General features: G+C 62.1%; 1 protein-coding gene across 3 annotated transcripts in view; it reads right to left on the minus strand.

Annotated features, from left to right (window-relative positions):
* Kazn (kazrin, periplakin interacting protein) overlaps positions 1-21,336 on the minus strand; it is a 346,698-nt gene that overhangs the window by 38,731 nt on the left and 286,631 nt on the right. For 2 of the 3 annotated variants that reach the window (XM_076861246.2, XM_076861244.2), the window contains exons 3-6: positions 13,909-14,045; positions 9,792-9,962; positions 4,856-5,045; positions 1,651-1,781 (exon numbers count right to left, since the gene is read on the minus strand). In XM_076861246.2, the coding sequence (XP_076717361.1) occupies positions 1,651-1,781; positions 4,856-5,045; positions 9,792-9,962; positions 13,909-14,045 (629 nt within the window). The remainder of the gene's footprint in view (positions 1-1,650; positions 1,782-4,855; positions 5,046-9,791; positions 9,963-13,908; positions 14,046-21,336) is intronic. The other variant, XM_076861245.2, reaches the window with a different exon arrangement.

A 21,336-nucleotide genomic window follows, 5' to 3' on the forward strand; every position in this document is an offset into this window, starting at 1 on the left:
AGGTCGGGGCTCTGGCTCCAGGCTTGGCCGCACAGAGGCCAGAGACGGATGTCACAGGGCCCCGAGTGCCGGCCTTCTTTGCCTTGGTTCTGTCACTCAGGACAGCCTTTGTCACCGGGATTCTTTTCTGGGGACAAGAGGAGAACACAGTGCTTCCCAGTAAAAGGAATCCCGGCCCCGAGCGCCACACGCCCTGGAACACAACGCCTCCTCACTGCTGCAGCTTCGTTTTGGCTCCTGCTATTTCTGAAAGTGCTTTTCATTGCTGTTGTGGACGGGACGCCCCTGCCCACCTCGACGGGCAGCCCCTGCCCACCAGGATCACGCTTACGGGGGGAAGTCCCGGGCTGCCATAAACTGACTTCCAACCACACCGCCGGCGCTTGCTTCCGAGCCCGATGGCATCTCAGGCTAAGCTCGAGCCCCAGGGGACGGTCCCATCGCCAGCGGGCACCGCCTCGTCTGTTGCCCAACGTGTCCGCCTCCTCTCCTTCTTGTGTTTTGTGGGTTAACAAAGCAGGTTTTGACGAAGGCTTCCTGTGCATCCGGAGGCTCCTCCCCATGGTGCCTCTGTCTTCAGGACAGGGAGGGGCTTTGTGTGTCACACACGTGTGAAGGAACCCAAATCCCAAGGGGTCTCCGCACCCCGACCCCCTGCGTCGTGTTAGGGCCCCAGTGTGGCTTCTGGACGTCCTCAGATGACAGACCCCTCCGTCCACTCCTCCAGGCTTGGGGAACTGCTGGGCCGGGCTGTGGTTCAAGTGTGCCCTGGAGGGCTCTCCTGTCGGAAGCTTGGTCCCCAGTGTGGCGATGCGTGAGGTGGGGGCATCTCTAAGAGGTGGAGTCCAGTGAGAGTCCTTGAGAGCAAGACTGTCCCCTCCCTGCTGTGGCTTCCTGCCTCATGACCCCGAGACCCTGATCTCCCTCTGGCATGCGCTCCTGCCCATGATGCCATCAGCCATGATGTGACACAGATGGAGGACGGGGAGGGGGGCTCCTTGCCCAAGCTGGCCCCAAGCTCTGTGGACTTTCAAGCCTCCAAAACTGTGAGCTTAAATAAACCTCTTTTCTTTATAAGTAACCCAGCCTCGGGTATTTCGTTAGAGTAACAGAAAGCAGACCATCCCAGAGCCCATATGCCTGCCCCACCATCAAGAGACGGTCGGGGACTTGGGCCCAGTCTGCAGTGTTTGATGAGACAAGTTAAACAAATGTAGAACACATTCACAGGACGCCCCTCCAGAGGCAATACATGCTCAAGCTATTAGAGATTGAAAAACAAAAGCACCTAAATAGTCTGGCTCCCTTCCTGGATGAAGGATGAGCTGGCGCTCAGGGGAGCGGGGGTTCTGGTGAGGCCCTGCGTTCTGCAGAGCAAGGTCTGGGAGGGAAGCCCTGGCCCCCACAGGCCCACCCCGAGGGGCCCACCGCCAGGAACGCCAGCTGCACAGACCCTGCGGACCTGGCCTGCCTTCCTCTGGGTTTTCCTCACCCTCCCGGACACAAGGAGCCAACGGGCCTCATTCTGTCTCCCCACATCCACCACTGCTCGCCGCAGAGCTCCCTGCGTGGACGAGAGGAAACAGCGCGTCCCCGCCCCTCCCGCGCGGGCAGGGCCCAGGCGCCCCGGCCCCCGGCTGCTGGCCTTACGTTGCAGAGGGAGTGCGTCCGGTGTCGCGGGGAGTTGATGTCGCTGGGCGTGGACGACCGGTCCCCTTCAGCAGCGGACGCGTCCGAGATGACGGAAGGCTGCCTCGAGTGGCAGGGGCTCACCCTGACCGCTGGAAAGGAGGACAGCTGTGAGTGGACGGGGCCTCAGGAGAGTCCACCCCGCGCCCTCTTCCACAGCCTCCCGTTCCCACCCCCTCGGCCAGCAAGTCTCACCTGGACCGTCCCAGAACCAGTACCACCCTAATGGCTGCTCCACCCCACACCCCAGTCCAGGAACCTGAGGCCCCCACCAAGTCCTCTTCCCCACCCCCCCACATCACGACCAGTGCCAGAAACAGCCCCCCATCCACTTCTCTCCCACCCCAGAGGAACCACTGCCTCTCTCCGCTTGGCCTCTCCCTGGGCCTCCCTGCCTCCACTCCTCTTCCTGCAGCCAGAGCCACAGGCATCTCCCCTCTGGTCTCTGAGCATTGTTAAGGTCTGTAAACAAGTCAGATTGGCACCTGTTATTTTGCCAGAGAAATGTTAGAGTCTGTAATCAAGTCTGGATGGCGCCTGGCCAAATGCCAGAGGGAGTGGTTTGTGAAGTAACAAAAGTGAGCCATTAAGTGTGGAGATTCCTGATTGGTTGACTGCTGTATCTATTTTATGCTAATTAGATAAGCTGTGTAAAATGTATAAATACCACTCCTGTCCCAATAAACGGCTCCCATTCCTGCTGCATCAATCTACACAAGTTATTCGTCACCCGCTGGTTATTTTGCTGCAGCCGGACTGCGGCAGAGCATCACGTGGGGAGACCCCGTCCCCCGCAGCCTGGGCTCGGTGGCTTGTCCTTTCACTGTGTTCTGATCCTGTTGTTCTTCCAGCCTGGCCTGCGACTCCCTGTCTGCCTCCTGCCCCAGCCTCTGCGGATCCTGTTGCCCGTCACTTCTCCTGAAGGTCCTTCCCCTGACACCCTGTCTGGGTGCTGATTCCGATCTGCAAGCATTCTAGGGGTCGGGGTCTTCACACGGGCAGTGTTGGCTCCGAGAGCGCAGGCACCTGAGTCGCTCGTCCCCATTCAATCCCAGAGCTCACGGTGCCTGGCACACAGTCGGTGCTCAAGAAACAGTGGAGGCATGAAGGGCCCATCAGAAGCTACAGCCCGGAAGCCCTCCCAGGTCCCCCAGCAGCCTGCTCTCCTGCCTGCAGGGGCAGCACTGTGGGGGGAGGGCTTTCTGTTAACACGGGTGCCTACTATGTGCTGCTCTTCCTGAAAAGACAGTCCCTGCCCCCAGGGGCCACTTCACACATTAGCAGGGAGACGGGGGCTGGAGGTGCGTGATTCGAATCTGTTCCTATTTAGGGAGTTCATCCTCCGGGCTGTGGGCCTCGGGCATACTGTCCACCCTCTCTGGGCCAGTTCTGTCTTCCGTAAAATGGGGATGGTGCAGGCAGCTCTCCCACAGGGAGGCTGAATGACAGTCCTGCTGCTGCAGACCTGTGGCCCGTCCAGGCCGTCCCAGACGAGCAGCTGTGATGAGCAGCTGTGGTCACGGCTCAGGTCGCCCCGCTCCCAGCTCTGCACTGAACCCGGGCTGCGAGGCGGGGCGGGGCAGCCCTCTGGGGTCCTGGTCCCCCTGCCTGGCAGGGGCCAGACCACGGCAGGTTCACGAGAAGCTCTTCGGCTCCAGAGGACAGAGCCCCCCACCCTGTCCCCCCAGAGTCGCCCCTCCCTGGGTCAGAGAGTGAGGGGAGGGCTGCTGTCTCCCTGAGTGGAGGGAGGACTCTGGGTTCTAAAAGCCCTGCGTGTCACCTGTCAGTCATGACGATGACAACGTCCCTGCCGAGGACAGCAGGTCTGAGCTCCCCGGCCCCTTCCAGGAATGTCGTATGCCCCCCCTTCACGACCACCCAGGGTGGTGCAGACGTGGAGTACACACTGTGCGCCACGGACCGGACACCCCTTCCATGTGGAAGCCGGGGACCTGGCCAAGGTCACGGTCAGGTCCCTGGTAAGCAGCAGGGCCAAGATTTGCACCCCATAGTGACCCCTGAGCCTGTGCCCCTCAACCAGGGACTCACCTGCCCTTACGGTAGGAACGCAGGACCCACGGCGCCTCCCCCACCAACCACCAGCCCCCGGAGGGCCGAGCCGCGTGACTCCTGCCAGCTCCAGAGGCCAGCGCTGCCCACAGCCTCCAGGGAGCACCCTGCCCACTGCACAGGGAGTCCCCCAGGGTCCCCGCTGCCAGCAGCTGTAAGGGCAGCTGCTCGGGGAGGGACAGAGCATGGAGACAGGTTCTTACAGGTGCGCCACGGGAGGGTGACGAGGCACAGCCTCCCCCACGGGCAGTGGGCGCAGTCGCTGCCCACATGCCAGGCCCCCTGCTGTGTCGGAGCGGGACACGCGCCGCTGGCCTTCCCGCAGGCCCTGTGAGTGGCGGAGCTGTCAATCAGGGAGCTCGGCGGCCTCCGTCAGAGGACACCTGTGTGACCAGGCCAGCCAACAGGGATCTGTGTCCCCGACACACAGGGATGGGCTCAGGGCTGGGCGCGTGGCCCTGGCCGCCAATCAGACTCTTTCTTTGGAGCTGGATGTGGCCACAGGGAGAAGGGTCTCTCTTCCTCCAGCGCCTGAGCTCTGGCGCCTTGAACAGTCACACCTTTGCCCTCACACGCGGGGACCCAGGGAGGACTCCCCTAACTGGGAGTGTGACGGTTCAGAACCGGGTTAGCAATGAGGACCAGCGTGATGACGATTCGGCTACTTCTGAGACCTGAGATAAACTATTCTATTTTTCCTTTTTTCACTTTCCAGTTTTTGAGTTGAGACCTGGAATTTAGAAATTAAAGTCGGCTGGAAGAGCAAAGAAAGTGCGAAACACTTAACAACAAGCTACTCATTTTATGGGAGCAGCCTGTTTTGCCACTTTGCAGGAAGAGGAGCTCTAAAAATGAGGCCAAGTGCAAGCGGGCAGAGCCCCCAGATGGAAAGAAAGGGCCAGAGTCGCCTTTTGCTTGAACCTCTGGATCCAGCTATGCCTGCAGGCCACCTCTTGGCCTTTTCAGTGTCAAGAGCCAAGAGATCTCGGCCCTGCATTGCCCTAGGTTGTGTGATCAGAGACTGTCCCACCCACTGGGCATGGTGGCCTACTGGGAAGCCCCTGGGAGCCATGCTGGGCCACCGGGCAGGACTCACCTTGCCGGTCCGCAGGGTGGGGCGGGTGTGAGTGGTAGAGAGTCTGCTGGCTCTGGCGGATGGCCGCGGTCAGCGGGAGGTCCGCCTGCACCACCCACTCCTGGTTGCCGTTGAGCACCGTCTCACCCGGCATGGCGAGTGAATGCCGCTTGGGGACGTCCTTGGTCAGCGTGGCTAAGGACTGCTTGGCCTGGAGAGAGAGTGGGAGACAGGATGGTGGGACCCTGGGGCCCTGGGGCCGCTGCTGGCTGTCACTCACCACCAGGCTGAGAGCCAGGAGCCTCTGAACCAGGGTGTCACCAGCCCGTGTGGTCTGGGAGTTGAGCACCTGCGCCACGGGGACCCTCACTGTGAGCTCGCTCTGGGGCCCCTTAGTGCCCACCCAGAGCAGAGGGTGGCCAGCAGGTGGAGAGCAAGGGGTCCAGGACACGCCCACCGCCTGTCCCCAAGGGCTGGCCAGTAAGACAATGGTGTTTGGCTCCCATCCCCTCAGCACCCCCAAAGTCCCCTGCCACCGGCTCTGCACGGGGGTCACCCATGGCCAGCACCTCCCCTGCAGGACCGTGGGGGGCTGGCCACTCAACCTGTGGGCAGGTCCCCTGGGTCACAGGCCGCGGAGCCCTCAACACAGCCCCAGAGTGCGTGGGATCCGAGGGACTCCCCAGGGGGGCGCCTCTGGGACAGCCTGAGATCTGTCACCTCCCACTGCAAGGTGCGCGGGGCTCTATGGGAGATGACCTCAAATTCTTTGGGGAGGAAACGGGCAGGCGGTCCGCACGCACGGACGCACGCCCTCACCACGGTCCATCCGGACTCTGACCTCTGGCCACCTGGCCTGGCCCCGCCCTTCCACTCCAGCCGTGGGATCCAGGAGGGGGCCTCCCTGCCTGCGCCCCGTCTTTGTGGTGGAGAAACACAGCCCCCCTCGGTTGCCAGGGGAAGCTCTCTGTCCACGGGGGGAAGACCTCACACACGGCCACGCCGGGGCTCAACGCTTCTGCCTCCCAAGGAGGAAAGAGAAGGGTCATTCACACCACGCCAGGGACACTGCCTGACCCCTGGTCAACAGGGAGCAGCACGGAGGTGAAGTCAGGATCACCCACGTCCTTCCCGGATGGGGACGGCCACGCAGCCGGCAGGGCAGGCCGGAGGGTCTGCGGGCGGAGGCCACCCCGTGTCCACTGCCCGCGTCCGAGGGCGCCTGGCTGAAGGCACCCTGCAGCTCCATCGAGTCCTCTGCCCCGGGCTGGTCTAGCGGGGGAGTCCCCTGGGCGGAGCCTCCTGAGCAGACCCCGCAGGACCGGATCCCACGCGGCCGGGCTGCAGAACGGCCCCGTTCTCTTGTGCCATGATGGACAATTCTACCTGGGGGGACGGCGGACCCTCAGGATGAGGCCAAGGCGGGGAACTGGCCCTGCAGAGGGCTGCTGGGAAGGCCAGGGAGGCAGTGGCCAGGGCCTGGAGGTGGAGCTTGAGGGACAGGCGGTGGCCTCAGAGCTGAATGCTGGGGCGGTGCCACCCTTGAAGGGGGCACGAGGCTCAGCCGCCGGCCTCCCCCTAGCCCTCTGCGTTCCCACCTCTCGTGGCCTGTGGCAAAGGTCGTTTTGACAGGTGGGGAAACTGAGGCACAGAGAGGTTGGAAGGGATGGTCCACAGTGACGATGAGGAAGCCCTGGCTCACCCCTGGGGTGTCAGGGTGGGGCCAGGTCTAGAACGAGCTCAGGGAATGACGGCTCCAGTTGACTGAGCGTCTCCAGTGCCTGCCCCGATTCTCCCAGCGTCTCGGTCTCTTGACGAAGCCTGGGAGGAAGGTCTGTATGGTTTCCTACAGGAGGGAATGGGGCTCAGAGAGGTTCGTCTCTTGCCAAAGGTCGCACAGCTGGAAAAGGACAGGCCCATAACTGGGCCTCTATCAGACCTGAACAGCCAGGCTCCGTCGTCACGGATGCTTGATCTGGGAACAACATCTGACTCTGTGGGAGGCTGATTCTCAACTTGGGCGATTTCACTCTCCAGGGGGCAACTGGCAATGTCTGGAGAGTTTCTTGGTCTCCAGACCAAGTGTGGCATGTGGTGGGTGGAGACGGGGTGCCGCTCCACATCCTGCAGTGCAGGGGACACCTCACCACACGGCCACCTGGCCTGTGTGTCAACAGTGCGGTGGGGGGCCCCGCCTGGAGCCGTCATGGTACACAAGAGCTGCTCCCTGCTTCGGGCACCGGGCGGGTGGGGGGCAAGTTCTCTGTGACCAGGGCTCCCGGGGAGGGAGAAGCCCACACCTCTGGCTTCTCCTTGCTCTAGGATGTGTCAAGGCCGAGGCCTGGACACACTGGCCTGGACACCCCTTGGGAGACCAAGCCCGGCCCCTTCCCAGGACCCTGCTTCCCAGCAGCCTCAGCGCCCGGGACAGGGGGACTCTGTCTACTCAGCTCCGGGGCAGCACCTCAGGGTCACTTATGAAATTACCCAGGACAGCGCATGGTGGCCGAGCCAGGCCTGGGTGTGGAATGAGATCATGGAAACACTAAGGTAACAACAAAGCCCGGGGGAGGGTCAGCCTCCCCTCTCCGCCTTTGTCCAGGAGGCCCTGTGAACCTGGGCCCTGCCTCCTGGACTGTACACAGCTGCCCTGGGAGTCTGGCTGCTCCCCTGGAAATGCCACAGGTGCCCGTGAGGACCGCGGCTCTTCCCGTTTCTGGGAGCAGGCTTCACGTTAGGGACCCTGCACAGGCCTGCAGCCGCGGAGTGGGAATGTTTTCAAGAAAGAGGAAAAGCCCAGTGACAGGCTGGGTCTAAGAGGAGGCCAGATAACCTCTAAGTGTCGTGAGAAACTGTGGATCCGGGCTCAGCATTTGGAGTCTGTCCCCCCTGGGCCTGCCGGCATGAAATGACCTTTGTCCTCCTGCTCTCCCAGGGCTGCCTGCTGCTTCTCCCCACAACAGCATCCCAGCCAAGGTATAAAAGAGACCAAGACGAGGGGCCATTTGAACACCGGGGCCCGGAGCCCTGGCTCCCCAGCCCCGTGGCGGCCTGGGCTTTGCCGACTTCTGAGCCCGCCCCCCACCTTCCTGTGGATCCTGACTTCCAGGGTACCCCGGGGCTTTGCCAGCCTGAGCTGCTTGGTGCTTGCAACCCAGGTCTGCTGGGAGCTGGGCCCTGAGCAGCCGCCCTGGCTGTGAGCCTCTGCAGGTGGTGAGTGAGGAAGGGGCCCTGCCAGGCGGACGTGCCCCAGCAACACTGGGGCCCTGTGGCTCTGGTGAAGGCCCTCCCCCTGCCCCTGGGTGCCATGGTTACAACAAACCCCTGCCTGAGCCGCAGGGCCAGAGAGGGAGGTGCCTACAGGAGGCGGCAAGAGCCAGAGGGCCCTGGCAGTGGCTGGGCCCAGGGAGTGGCTGAGCTGCCTTCCAGCCCACGAAGACCCAGGGCGCAGCCTCCTGGGTGCAGCCTACTGGGTGCCTGAGGCCAGTGGGTCATGGCCACAAAAGCCACACCTCTGCTGTCCCCCTGCAGGGCAGGACCTGGGAGAACAGGGCGTCACTTGCACCTTCTTCCTGGCCTGTATGCCCCTCACCACTAGGGGTCAGCACTGGACAAGGAGACCCAGGGGAGGTGGCAGGAGCCTGCTGGGCCTGTATGGCCTCATCCTGAAGCAAGTGACTTATAGGAAACCATCACCCAACCAGGACCCTAAGCTGTGTGGCCTTCCATTATCCCACTGACATCCTCACCAGTGCCCCATGGGGCACATGTGCTATCTCTACTTATGCTGATGATAGTGAGGCTCAGAGAGGTAAGGAAGCCTGCCAAGGTCACACAGCTAGGGAGCAACAGGGGCAGACTGGAGCCCAGAACCCACAACTATGACCTCACCCCAGCTGGTGCTGGCACTCAGCAGGAGGACGTGGTGGTTAGAGAGTCCTGGGCCCCCTCCTAGGAGCCCGACAGCCTGCGCCTGGCCACCAGCAGCCCTGGTGGCTTTCACAGGCCCTTCTGGCTGCGTGCTCTGAGGATTTACCCAGCCACCTTGTGGGGAAGGCAGGGAGGGCAAGACCCCGAAGCCCAGGGAAGGGAGCGGCTGGTAGTGCTCAGGGGCAGGCAGCACGGAGGGCAGGGCTCCGGCCTGGGCTCCACGGCCAGCCTGGCCACTCTGCCCCCAGACCCCATGCCCTGGGGACCTTCTCGAACCACAACATTTTCGGCATTATTTAAAGAGTTTGTTTTGGATTAGAAAAAATTTTTTTTTCCCTTGATGACCCAAGATGATTTTGTTGCACACACATAAGATGGTCACAGACAAACACCACGTGCCAACCTACCGCTCCGGGGTGATGGACAGTTTTGATGTATGACCTGCCCCGGAGCTAACGTCTACACCGTGTTTTAGGTATGTATGAAACATGAAATGTTTTATATTTATTTATAAAGTATAGAAACTTAAATGTTTTATATTTGTATCTTATATATAAATATATATATTATTTTATATTCATATCATAAGTAATATATAAGCTAAATATATGTAGTTTTTTAAATATTCATTTTAGGTGTAGATGGACACAATACAATGACTTTATTTTTATGTGGTGCTGAGCGCTCTACCGCTGAGCCACAACCCCAACCCCTAAATATACATGTTGAACCAAGAAAAATAACAAAAAAATACTGTTTCTAGTAGTGGCCAGGGGTAAGGAAATGAGTCTTCCAAGCCCCGCCCCCTGGAAGGCAGCCCCGCCCCCTGGAAGGCAGCCCCGCCCCCTGGAAGGCAGCCCCGCCCCCTGGAAGGCAGCCCCGCCCCCTGGGCGAGGTGGTCCTGGAGGGAAGCTCTGAGGGCTGCGGTGCTGCTGGGCCCCTCCCTCTGCCAAGGCCAGTCCACTGGCCTGGGCTGCGGGTCCATCACTCCCCCGCAACACCCGGGGCCCCAGGCGGCAGGACTTACCATGGCCAGCTCGGCCTCCAGCTCCTTCATCCGGTTGTCCTTGAGGTCCAGCTGGGAGCGCAGGGCCGCGGCGTGGTCCGTGGCCTCCTTGGCCTGGCGCCGCAGCTCCCACTTCTCTCGCTCCAGCAGGTCCTTCTCCTTGGCCAGGGCCTTGACCGCGTCCTCGCTCTCCTGGGGGTGGGGGGAGCCAGAGAGGGCGGGGCAGGTCACCACCAGGGTGGAGCACTCCTGGGCCCTGGACAGACAGAGAAGTGGGGAGGCCCTGGCAGGAGGCCAGCCCAGCTCTGCTGTGGGATAGTGCCCGTTCCAATGTTCCACCAACTAGCTGGGAGGCTGGGACGGCTCCCTGGGAGATGCCCAGTGTTTTTTTTCCCAATGAATGAAGGACTAAATGAATAAATGAGAAAATAACCGCCCCGGGAGGTGGTTTCCCTCACCGGGTCTGGGCTTCTCCATCTATAAGAGGAGGTCACAGCTGCTGAGGCGCAGATAGGCCGGCCCCCCACCCCAGACTAGCTGTCGGTCCTGAAGGCAAGGCTTCTGCCATGGCCCGGGCTCCCCTGGGGCCAGTCCCCAGCCAGCCAGCCCTCAGGCAAAGCCAGCAGCAGGAGCAGCTGCCTCAAGCAGGCTCTGACCTTTTGGCCAAGGCACTTTGGGGACAGTAGGTGTCCTTGAGAGGGGGAGCTGGACCACCACCCTGCTGCCAAGTCCACAGCAAAGCCAGGTGTCCAAGTAGCCCGGGGCCACGGATAGCTGCGCCCCCTCGCCCTGTCTGACAGCCTGTGTGGAAGGCCTGGCTTCCAGATGGTGAGCAACGAGGAGACAGGGAGGAACCGGCCTTTCTCTGGCTGTCACAGAATAGCTGGGGCCCTGCCAAACCCTGGCTCTGCAGTCACCGCTGCACGTCACCTCTGTCTCGGTTTCCCCACCCCCAGCCCTCAGGTACTTCGGGATGTTCTGCGTGGAGATCAGCAGAGGTGGGCATGAGGCAGGCGAGGGGCCCCTCCCGACCACCATGGGAGAGGGCAGCTTCTTGTTTTTGGTAGCAAGGACTGAACTCAGGGGCACTCGACCACTGAGCCACTCCCCAGCCCCTTTTGGTGTTTCATTGAGAGACAGGGTCTTCCTGAGCTGCTGAGCACCTCACTTTTGCTGAGGCTGGCTTTGAACTCACGATCCTCCTGCCTCAGCCTCCTGAGCCTCTGGGCCTGCAGGCGTGCACCACCACACCCAGCTCCAACCTGTTCTTATTCAGACCTGATTCGTGGAGGCCACCAGCAGGCAGGAAGCAGACAGAGCCCTGCCCCTGCAGAGTGGATGCCAAAAAACCTGCCCAGAGTGTGGAGCTGAACAGCTGGGCTAACGGACTGTCCCTGAGAAACACCTGGTGCTCAAGTGACTGCCTAGGAATATCTCTGGATTAGGAGGAGGACCCCCTAGGACCCTCAGGGCCATTTTTATCTCCATCTCTTTGCTGGTCCCGCTGGTCATGAGCTGACGGAGGGCAGTAAGCGACTACAATGCTTTCAAGACCAGGACCCCTACTTCCCAGGACGGAGTTCCCTGGGGGGGGGGGGGGCAGGGGGCAGGCAGGGACTTTCATGGAGCGTCTGCACAGGGTCCTGGGTGCACTGCTCCCTTCAAATCTCACACCCATCTGCGAGGCAGGGACTGACAAGAAAACTGAGGCCCAGAGAAATAAAACCAGGTCTCAGTCCCCGCTGATAACTGAGGTGAAAACAAGGGGACCTGACCTGGGTCAGGGCGGCCGGAATTCACGGAGCAGGATTTGTCCAGACCACGAGGGTCCCGGAGGAGAGGCTGGGGCGTGGGGGTCCTCCCCGACTGCCAGGGCAGGATGGGAGAAGGCAGAGGGAGGGGCCGCAGGGGACAAGGTCGGCTGGGGACATGATGGCATTTGGAGGATGGAGGCCTGTTTCCAACGTGACCTCATCACCAAGGTCACCCTGTGTCCAGCCTGGCCGCCTGGCCTATCGTGAGAACCTCCCTAGCTGGACTCGTGGAGAGTCCCCAAGTCCCCTCTCGGCTGTGCTCTGGGACAGGGCGTGTGCGGCTGTCTCACATGTTGCAATCCCGGGAACTTCCCGGGCAGACAAGGGCCCTGGTTCTCAGCAGCCTGTGCCTGTGCTGTGCCTGCCTCCCACGGACCCTGGGCTGGGTCCTGCCCCTCCCTGGCTGAGCCTGCAGGGCTCCCGGGGAGGCTGGTCCCCATAGGAGGCCGAGTGGTGCCGGCCAGGATGGACCTGCGGGCCTCTAATCCTGTCCACAGGGACATTTATTTTGCAAATAAAGAGGCATGATTTTGGGCTGGGTCATGGCTCAGAGGTGGAGTGCTTGCCTAGTATGTGTGAGGCCCTGGGTTCAATTCCCAGCACCACACAAAAATAAATAAGGTGCATCCACAACTAAATATATATATATATTAAAAAAAAAAGAAAAAAGATGCACGATATTTTTGGTAACCAGATGCAAGACCTTGGAAGAGGCAGGACAGAACCAGGACCTGTGGTCTCAGCATCTTCAAAAGCCCACGTAGCTTGGCCTGGTCACATGGCCCCACAGAACCTCAGTCCTCCCACCTGTAAAACAGGGTCAGGCCCACGGGGGACTAAAGGTTGACCTAACGCTGCTGCCTGCAGATGGGCGGAGCTGTGGGAGTGAGTCTCCTTGGGAACAGGATCAAGGCTAATTTAAAAAACTGGGTGTTTTCCAAACTCCATTTTTCTGAATGAACCTGAAGGGGACTGACTGTGAAGCCAGCTCATGAGAGTGACACCCGGGGCTCAGGTGGTCGCACCTGTGGTTCTGTGGAAGGCAAGGGGCCCTCCAGGGCTTTTCTAGACAAAAAAGGGCAAAATCACAGAAGTGGACTCACATGTCATTAAATGACACAGTGACCACCTGTCTTGGGCTCCTTAGCTCTAAGGCTCCGGGAGCCACTGCTCAGGGGATGTCCGTGGCCTTTCTCCAGGACCCCTCAGGTGGCATGAGCCCTTCCTTGGTTCATCTAAATGGTTTTGGTACCTGGGGACCCGGGGCATCCAGCATGGACGGGTGCTGGCCGCGGTGACCCAGCCGGCAGGGGAGGGGACAGCACTGGGGACGTGGAAGCTGCAGGCTTCCCCTGGGGGCTGTGGGAGCAGTCACGCACTCCCCGGGGCAGTTTTCATCACGGGGGGATAAAGCGATGTGCACGCCCAGGAGGTGACAGTGAGTGTTACTGGGGAAGACCAGAGTGCACGTGGGGACAAAGCATGGGGACGGGACATTCGGCTTTTCAACTACAGCTCAGAGGCATGGGTCCTCGGCGGGACCCATCCAGCTGGCCTGCCACCACCAACTGTGCAGGGACTTGCTGAGGCACCTCCCACCTCCGCCTTCAGCCTGTGGCACACTGTGGTCACAGCCCTCCCCAGGGAGTCCTGTACCGGGAGAGCAGTTTCCCTCCCTGAGCACCAGAAGGTTCACTCGCTCCCTGCAGAAGAGCGGCTTAGCCACGGCCTGATTCTAAGTCTCACCATCCTTTTTGGCACCCCCGCGCCGCCTAGACCACGCAGATACTTGCTGCACCAAATCCCTCAGTGACCTGACCCACGAACTCCTACTCATCCCACAGAGCCCAACTCATACGTTGCCTCCTCTGGGAAGCCTTCCAAGCCTCCCTCCCTGCAGGAGGGATTCTTGCTGTCTCACAGGTGCTGGGGTCTTTCTCCTCACTCTTTACGTTAGTTCTAAGACGCAGAACTCACAGGGACGGAGTGCTTATTATGGGCTGGCTGGGCGCTGTGCTGAGCTTCGTAGGTATTACTCAGAGACCTCCCAGCACCTCTGCAGGTCTGCACCATGACCACTCTCTGCAGAGGAGGAAACTGACGGCCTACGAGGGTACGTGGGATGCCCAAGGGCACACACATGGGAGTGGGGATCTGAAGTAGCTGGACTCACTGTCCAGGCGACATGGGCCTGCCACCAGGGGCTCAGCTGGTGTCCTCTGAGTGCCCAGAACTGGCTACGCACACAGGAGCCTCCGCCAGTGCTCTGGGGTTGGAGAGGCAGCGCCTGTAACGGGCGTGGAGGGGCGCGGAGGGGCGCTGACCTTGCGGTGCTGCTCGTAGTTGCGGATGAAGTCGCGCAGCTGCTCCTCGCGGCTCTCGAGCGTGGCGTACAGCTGCTGCATCTGGCTCACCAGGTCCGTCTTCTCGCCCTTCAGGCGCTTGCGATCGGCTTTCATGGCTGAGGACAGAGAAGCCCGTTACTCCCGACCCCGGGGTTCCCCAGTGCCTCTAATGGAAGAGAAACCGGGGTTGAGACTTTTAAGTGTCTCTTGGGTCCCCAGAGTGCGACCAGGCCCTGTCTGCCTGAGTCCTCTTCTCCCCACGGGGACTCTGCGACCCAGACAGGAGCCAGCCCTGAGCTGGCTCGGGGGTCCCCAGTGTGAAGAGCCTGGTCAGCTCCTGACCCCTGGCCCAGAGAGTGGAAGGGGCCCCCAGGGCCACTCTGAGCCCACCAGAGGGACATCCACTCTGGGTCTCCCCTTGGGAGAAGAGTTTGATTAAAACCTTGTAAGACAAGACACCAACGTAGGGGCAACAGGAACAAAACAGAAGAACTGGGGTCATCCATGTTGAAACCTGCGCTTCAGAGAACCCTGTCCACAAAACCTGAGACGGCCCGCAGGGTGGGGATGGGGGAATGTCTGCAAGCCCTTCCTCTGATTAGGGATTTAGTCTGGAACATGCAAATAGCACTCACGACTCAATAATAAAAAGACAACCCACTTGAAGTAGGTGTGGAGAATCTGAACAGAGTTCCCCAAGAAGTGGCCAAGGAGGACATGAAAAGGCGCTTGATGTCGTTAGTTATCTGGGAAATGCAAACCAAAGCCACAGTGGAGAGAGAGCAGGGAAGGGCTACAATGAAAGACAGGAACAAGTGTTGGCGAGGACACGGGTGAACTGGACCCTCACGGCTGGCGGCCCGTGTAGAGGGGAGGCTTTGGAAAACAGCCAGGCGGTTCCTCAAAAAGATCAAGTAAGTCACCACATGACCCGAAAATCGTACCCCTTGGCACGCACCCAAGAGCAACGCAAACACGTGTCTACGCAAGAGCGTGTCTGCGGCAGCGTCTTCAAGAAACTAAACAGGCAGAACGATCCCACCCCAGGGACGATGGATGGAGAGCACCAGGTAGCGCCAACTGTGAAACGCCACTCACGGAAGGACCCACCTGCTGCCTATCGCAACGTGGGAGGCTTGAAAACCTCATGCTGAGCGAGAAGCCAGTCGCCAAAGGCCACAAGGCACGTGACACCATTTACACAAAATGTCCCAAGAAGGGACTCCAGGGAGACAGAAAGGAAAAAGCAGGGGCCCTGGCCTGGGTCACGGGGTGACGCTGAAGTTCGTGGCGTTTTTTCTGAGGAAACTTGAACGGCGTGGACACCTTAAACGGCCAACTGTAGGGCACAAGGTCCAGATCACAGACAGCAAACCCAGACACGGTCCTGCTCTGCAGGGCAGTGACTGTTCCCTCCCCTCGGCACGGCACCCTGGGAACGGAGCAGGCTCGGGGCAGGCTCCAGCTGTGGGCTGGTCTCCGTCGCCTCTCCCCGAGTCCCCAGGCCCGTGTCCCCCCAGGAGAGCAGGGAGGGGCTTCCGAGGCTAACTGTGGAGGTGGTGGGAGTGGGCGATGCAGTTCCTGGGCTCTGGAAGCTTCCAGCCTGAGCTGGCGCAGAGTGGGTACGTCATTTGCCTGAAGTGCCACAGCCACATCTGACCCTAAGGCCCACACACCTGACCCGACATTATGCTCCTGAGAGGTCCTCCAAATCTGAGGGTCCTGGCCCTGTGGCTAGCAGATGGCCTTGACTCGGGGCAGACAACGGCTGTGCCCTTCCCCAGACTTGCAGACCCTCTGTACACAGGACAAGGCGGACCCCGAGCTCCAGCCCAGCGCCCACAGAGGCTGATGTCCTTCTGGCCCTGGGCCCTGGGTGGACTTCTGAATTCCAGCTTTGAGCTGCCAGTGCCCCAGCGGGGCCTGTCCTCCCTGTGGCCAGCTGGGCTCAGCCTCCTCACCAGGGCTGGAAGTCCAACCTGCCCGCGGGGACGGCAGGCCTGCAGGGGAGGACGCCTGGCTTCACCTCCCCAGGCAGGGGCGGCCCCGGCCAGGCGGGCTCCGTGCCCGGTCCCTAACACCTTGCACCCACACACTGGAGACCCTGCTGCAGAAACCCCAGCAGGCAAAGATGGACCCCGGTCAGGGGCATCCTGTAGAAGGGCCATCGGGCACCTGCCCCCTGAGGCTGCGCTCCGGCTCCCACGAGAGGTGGCGGCTGGGCTTCTGACCGGGAGACCGGGGCTGACCCCTTGGCAGCCACAGCCTGGGGTTCGGCCGTTGCCTGGTGCTGGGGCTGGCTGGGCTCAGAGGGTGGACAGGAAGAGCAGGAAGCACTGGAACTCAGGAGAGGGCCTCGATGGTCCCTCCTGCCCAGGGGAGCCACTGCCCCGAGGCCGGTGGCACAGACCCCTCTGGGGGTTCAGCGGTGTCCTGTGGCCGGAGGGTGGGGAGCCAGCCTCAGCCCATGCAGGAACCAGAAATCAAACCCCTGGGGCTCCCGCGTGCCCCGTCACAGATGCCTCTGGATGACAACCAGACTCTGGACTCACTCGGCCACTGAGGGTTTGGGAAGGGGTTCCCTGCTGCCCCCAACCACGGCACTCCTAGGCCTTTCCTGGCTTCTGTCTTGGAGGGTGACGGGAGCCTCCTGCTGGCTGCAGGGACCCCGGCACCAGTCCTGTTCCAGCCGCTGTGACGCTCAGGGTCAGGGGTCAAGGGAGAGGAAAGGTCTCCCCCTACCCTGTGCTCCCCCAGGACAGAGCAGACCTCGGCCTCTGCGCCCCGGGAAGGGAGGCCGCGGCCCACGCGGAGGAGCACCAGCGGATCCAGCTTTGGAGCTCCCGGAGCCGGGGGCCTGCAGGAGGCCTTCTCCTCACCCACCGCGGTGGCACCCAGGGACCCTGTGACGTCCTCATCTCGCCTCTCCCTGAGCCTGAGGTACTGAGACGATCCCCGCGTGGTGACTGAAGGGCCAGCACCGTGCCACGTCCCTTGACTTTTCATCACTTAAACCTCACGATCCCCTTATGAAATCACCCACGTGAGGAGGCGGCGGTGGCCCGGGACAGAGGAGGGACCTGGGCCAAGTGGTGTGAACTGCAGCGGCTGCCAGGCCCCGCCCTCCTCACCCGCTACCCTGTGGCCTCCAGAATCGCCAACCCCAAGGCCACCCCCACAGCGTGGCCGGTGACCACACACTTGTCCCCATGTGCTCTGAAGGACCTTGTGCCATGGGTGGGATGCACCTGCCCGACGGAGGAGCAATCGGGGGCTCGAGGGTGGACCTGGACCTGTTCACCAAAGCCACGGAGCAGAAGCAGGTCCTGGGCCCAAACCCAGGAGGTCCGGCCTTCAGGGCCCCCCTCGCCCGCCCTGCTGTGTAGGCACGTGGCTGTAGACAGTGGCCGGCCGCGGCCACCGTGACCCAGCATGCAGCCGGGCACGAGGTGCTCTGGACAAGATGCCACTCCTGCGGCCTCCCGACCACCCGAGAGGCTTGACGGGGTCTCATTAATGGCGGTCCTGTGTTCTGTGCACCTCACTGCCCTGTGCTGCTGGGACTGTGTGTGCCCGCGTGTGCCCGCAGCTCTCAGGAACCCTCCCTGCCACCTGCTTCCCCAGCCAGCACGTCAGGGTCCCATTCCAGGCCACCGCCAGGCTTCCCACCAGCGAAGCTCAGGAGACTGTGGGCCTGGACGTTCCACGCAGAGTCCTCGTTCAACTTCCCGGCCTAGGGGTCCCCCGCAAACCTGAGTTCAGAGGTGGGCAGGCCGGTGAATGGCAGCCCATGCAGGACGATCCCAGCCGTGGCCAGCAGGGGACGCCCTTTCTTTTCCAGCCGACACTGCTGACCAGTCCTGCTTTCAGCCTTTATGTAGACCAGGGTGGGCAGGCAGCGGGCCAGAGGGCCTGGCACCCGGGATCCAGCTCGACTTCCCCTTACAGTTGAGGAAACTGAGGCCCGAGGGGCAGGGAGAGCGGCGGATGTCCCTCAGCAGCCCGCCGGCCCCACGGCTGGGTTAGAAGCACGGGCTGGGGATCAGCTCAAGTTTAACTGAGCCTGGGTTTCCTCATCTGCAGGCGGCCACTGGGGGTCTCGTTCTTCCTGCGCGCAGGGGACAGGCTGTCTTGCCTTCAGTGCACTGTGGAGCGCAGGCCTTGAGCATCTCGGGAGAAGAGCCTCAGGAAGACAGGGCCTGGGTCGGGGCCCTGGCTGGCAGCCTCTCCTCGCCCCGGTCAGCTGGAGGGACCGAGCCCCGGCAGGTGGCCCTCCAGCTTCCCCAGCTGTGAGGCAGCACAGACCCAGCTCCACCTTGTAAGGTGCAGGTGACAGAGGGCAGCGCGGAGCTCGGTGGAGGCAGCAGGCGCTCGGTCAGCTTCTCTTCCTGGTGTCCCCTCTGCCACTTCCGGGCCAGGCCCCAGGGGACGCAGAGGGACAGTTCAGCTCTCTAAGAGAGCCCGGGCTGGGGGAGGCCCCAGGGCGGGAGGGGGAGGGCAGAACCTGCAGCAGCGAGGGGCCCCCGGGTCTGTGGTCCTGGCTGGCGCTGGTGGCTGCCTTCAGGAGGCTGGAGTCCCCTGGCTCCCTCAGGGTGAGCCGGGCTGTTGCCCCGTCCTGTGGCACTCAGCTGAGGAGGGTCGCTGGGCCTGGGCACGGGGCAGCTAAGGAGAATGCCGCCGCCCGATCCAGGCCGGGCCAGAGACACCCCCTTGCTGGTGTGGACGCCAGGGACAATGTACCTCCCCTCTTGTCACCTTGAATGAGCAGAGGGCCACACAGCCAGGTGGCAGGCAGGCCTGGCTCCCGACCCCAGCACTTGGGCGCTCAGGCCCATGAACTTGACAGATGCCCCACAGATCCTCCCTCAGTTTGCCCCCTACAAGTTCAGCTCCAGACCTCCCCAACCTGCTGCCCGGGCAGGACAGGACAAATCCAAGCAGGTCCTTGTTTCACAGTCCTCGGGCCACAGCAGACATGGCCAATCCACCAGGCCCTCTGGGAACCCGGCTGTTGATTAAGGATGTCTGCCGTGGCACCAGAGGCCAACGGGTCCGGGTCCGGGTCGGCTCAGAGAGTGAGGCAGACGCCCCAGCGGCAGGTCAGGGCCGGCATGAGGGAGAAGCGCTCTGGAACCCTTGTCTGGGTCAACACTGTGCCGACGACACCACGCTCCGTGGGACCTAGACGGACTCTTGAAGCCACAGAGCCAGTGGTAATTAACTGTCCACCCTGGGAAACCAGACATCTGCACCAGTGACAGGTGACAAGGGACTCCACGCAGCGTGACGTCCCTTGACAGGGCCGAGGTCGAGGGAAGGGTGCTGGGTGGGCTCACATGTCTCTGTCCACTTGCTCGACTGGCCGTCCGGGCTCCCGCAGGGCAGGGAGCAGCCTGTCCTGCCTGCCGTGGCTGGAGTTGGCCAAAGGCCTCCTTACTTGGCAACTGCGCTTTAGAGAATCCACCCCAAGGAAACCATAAAAAGGAATGAACAGGAGCGCACTCAGCAGTCCTCACACAAGCAAGCCCAGGAGACCGTGCCTGAGTGTCCGGCAGAAGGGACCCCTTGAAATACAGCATGATGGCTCAGTCACCTGTGATGACCAGCTGTCAGGGGACGGATTGACGGAGGCGGACAGTCCAGGGGGCAGCGGGAACCTGTGCTGTCTTGTTTTTCTTTGCCTGGCTCCGGGCGCCCTCCCAGGGAGCGGGGCGGGGCGTGTTGATTCCCCTGTGCCTTCTGCCAGGACCCCGGGCACCTGCTGTGATGTTCTCAGACCTGGCCACAGTATGGCGGAGGTCCTGCCCAGCTGCTCTGTGAACGGCGCCCAGGTCCACCCCACGTTGCTCCTGCCCCTGACCCAGGAAGGACACAAGAGGATTCAGTGGACCCCAGCTTCCACTGACAGAGGGCACCAGCAGAATTTTAAGTGCCAGGGACTGATCCTGCACTTCTCCAACACAGGTGACACCCAGGCCCAGGACGTGGGGACCCAGCTCTCCTACAGGGTCCCCTGCCATTGGCCTCGTGTCTGTTGTACTCTCTTCCCTTTGTTTGGAGACTGAAGCCCCCTGGGCCATCGAGTTCCCTGCATTTGCATGTGACCTCCGCGGTCCCCAGAGTCCTGCCAGCTCTGGCCTGTTCAACAGAAAACCCTCCTCTGCCCCTCCCCCCACAGACCTCGCCCGCCTTCCTTCCTCCCATCCTCTGGACGGTTCTGCCACCCCCCCCACCCCGTGGTCCCCTGTCCCCATGGGTGGAAGGCTCCACCGGCACAGGGCCACCTCCTCCCCTCGGCCTGCCTGGCTCCCCCCGTTCCGCGTGCCCTCTCCTGGGCTTTGCTCGCTGCTGACCTCTAGGCCCCGGAGGCACCAGTCCCCGAGCTGCCCCTTCGGTCATTTCCTCACGGGGCCCTGTGACCCTGTACTTCACCTACCTCATGCTGTGGCCAGCCTGGCCAGCGTCCCGCAGGGCCGGGTGCGTTTTCCACTCCTCCGCGTGTGCACCCGACGGCATCTGAGGTCACGCGTGTCTCACAGCATGTCCCTGACCAGCCCCCAAACCCTCCTCACATGCTCCGCTCTCCCTCACGGGGGTCTCAGCCTTCCAGGGCACTGGTCCCGAACTCTAGAACCTTCCTTGACCCCCTTCCCTAAACCCAGCTCGCCAGCAAGCCCCGCCAGTCTGGCCACCCTCACCTCCCTGGCCGCTCCGCTGGCCCATGGCATCACCGTCCCACACTGGGCCGCGCGGTAGGTTCAGGAGCTCACTGGGGTCGAGCACCCGAGCAGCGGTCCCCTCACGTGCCAGTCGGACCACGTGGCTTCTTGCCCCCTCAGGGCTGCGCCGAGCCCCTCCAGAGGCCCACGGCCCCCCGGTCACGGCCCCTGCGCCTCTCTGGCCTCATCTCCTCTGCGGGGCCCACTGGCTCCTTGATGCCAGGAGGACAGGTCCCTGCTGAGGACACTTGTGCCAGCTGCTCCCTCTGCCCGAAGCCCCTCCCTCCCCGCCCCGCCCCCAGCCTCCACCCTCCTAATCCCAGTTCCACTCTGTGCTCTTCCCCGGCGCCTGCGCTTTCCACCTGGACGCTGACCTTCTGTTTGCTGTACCAGCGGGGCCTCCAGAGCGCCTCCTCTCCCCTGATGAATCCCGGCCCTGACCCCCACCCAGCGAAGCTTCTTCCCCATTTCCAAGCCCCCAGCTCCTGCCATGATTCTGCCCACAGAGTCCAAGGCCCACCTGCCCATGACCACCTGCCCACGGCCCACAGCCCACCTGCCCACGGCCCACAGCCCACCTGCCCCAGCCCACCTGCCCACGGCCCACAGCCACCCCAGGGGAATCGCACCAGTGGCCTGGACAGACCAATGCTCAGGACCTCCCAGCCTCCCAGACGAGCCTGGAAGC

This window comes from Callospermophilus lateralis, chromosome 7 (assembly GCF_048772815.1).
Source record: "Callospermophilus lateralis isolate mCalLat2 chromosome 7, mCalLat2.hap1, whole genome shotgun sequence".
Taxonomy (NCBI): Eukaryota; Metazoa; Chordata; class Mammalia; order Rodentia; family Sciuridae; genus Callospermophilus; species Callospermophilus lateralis.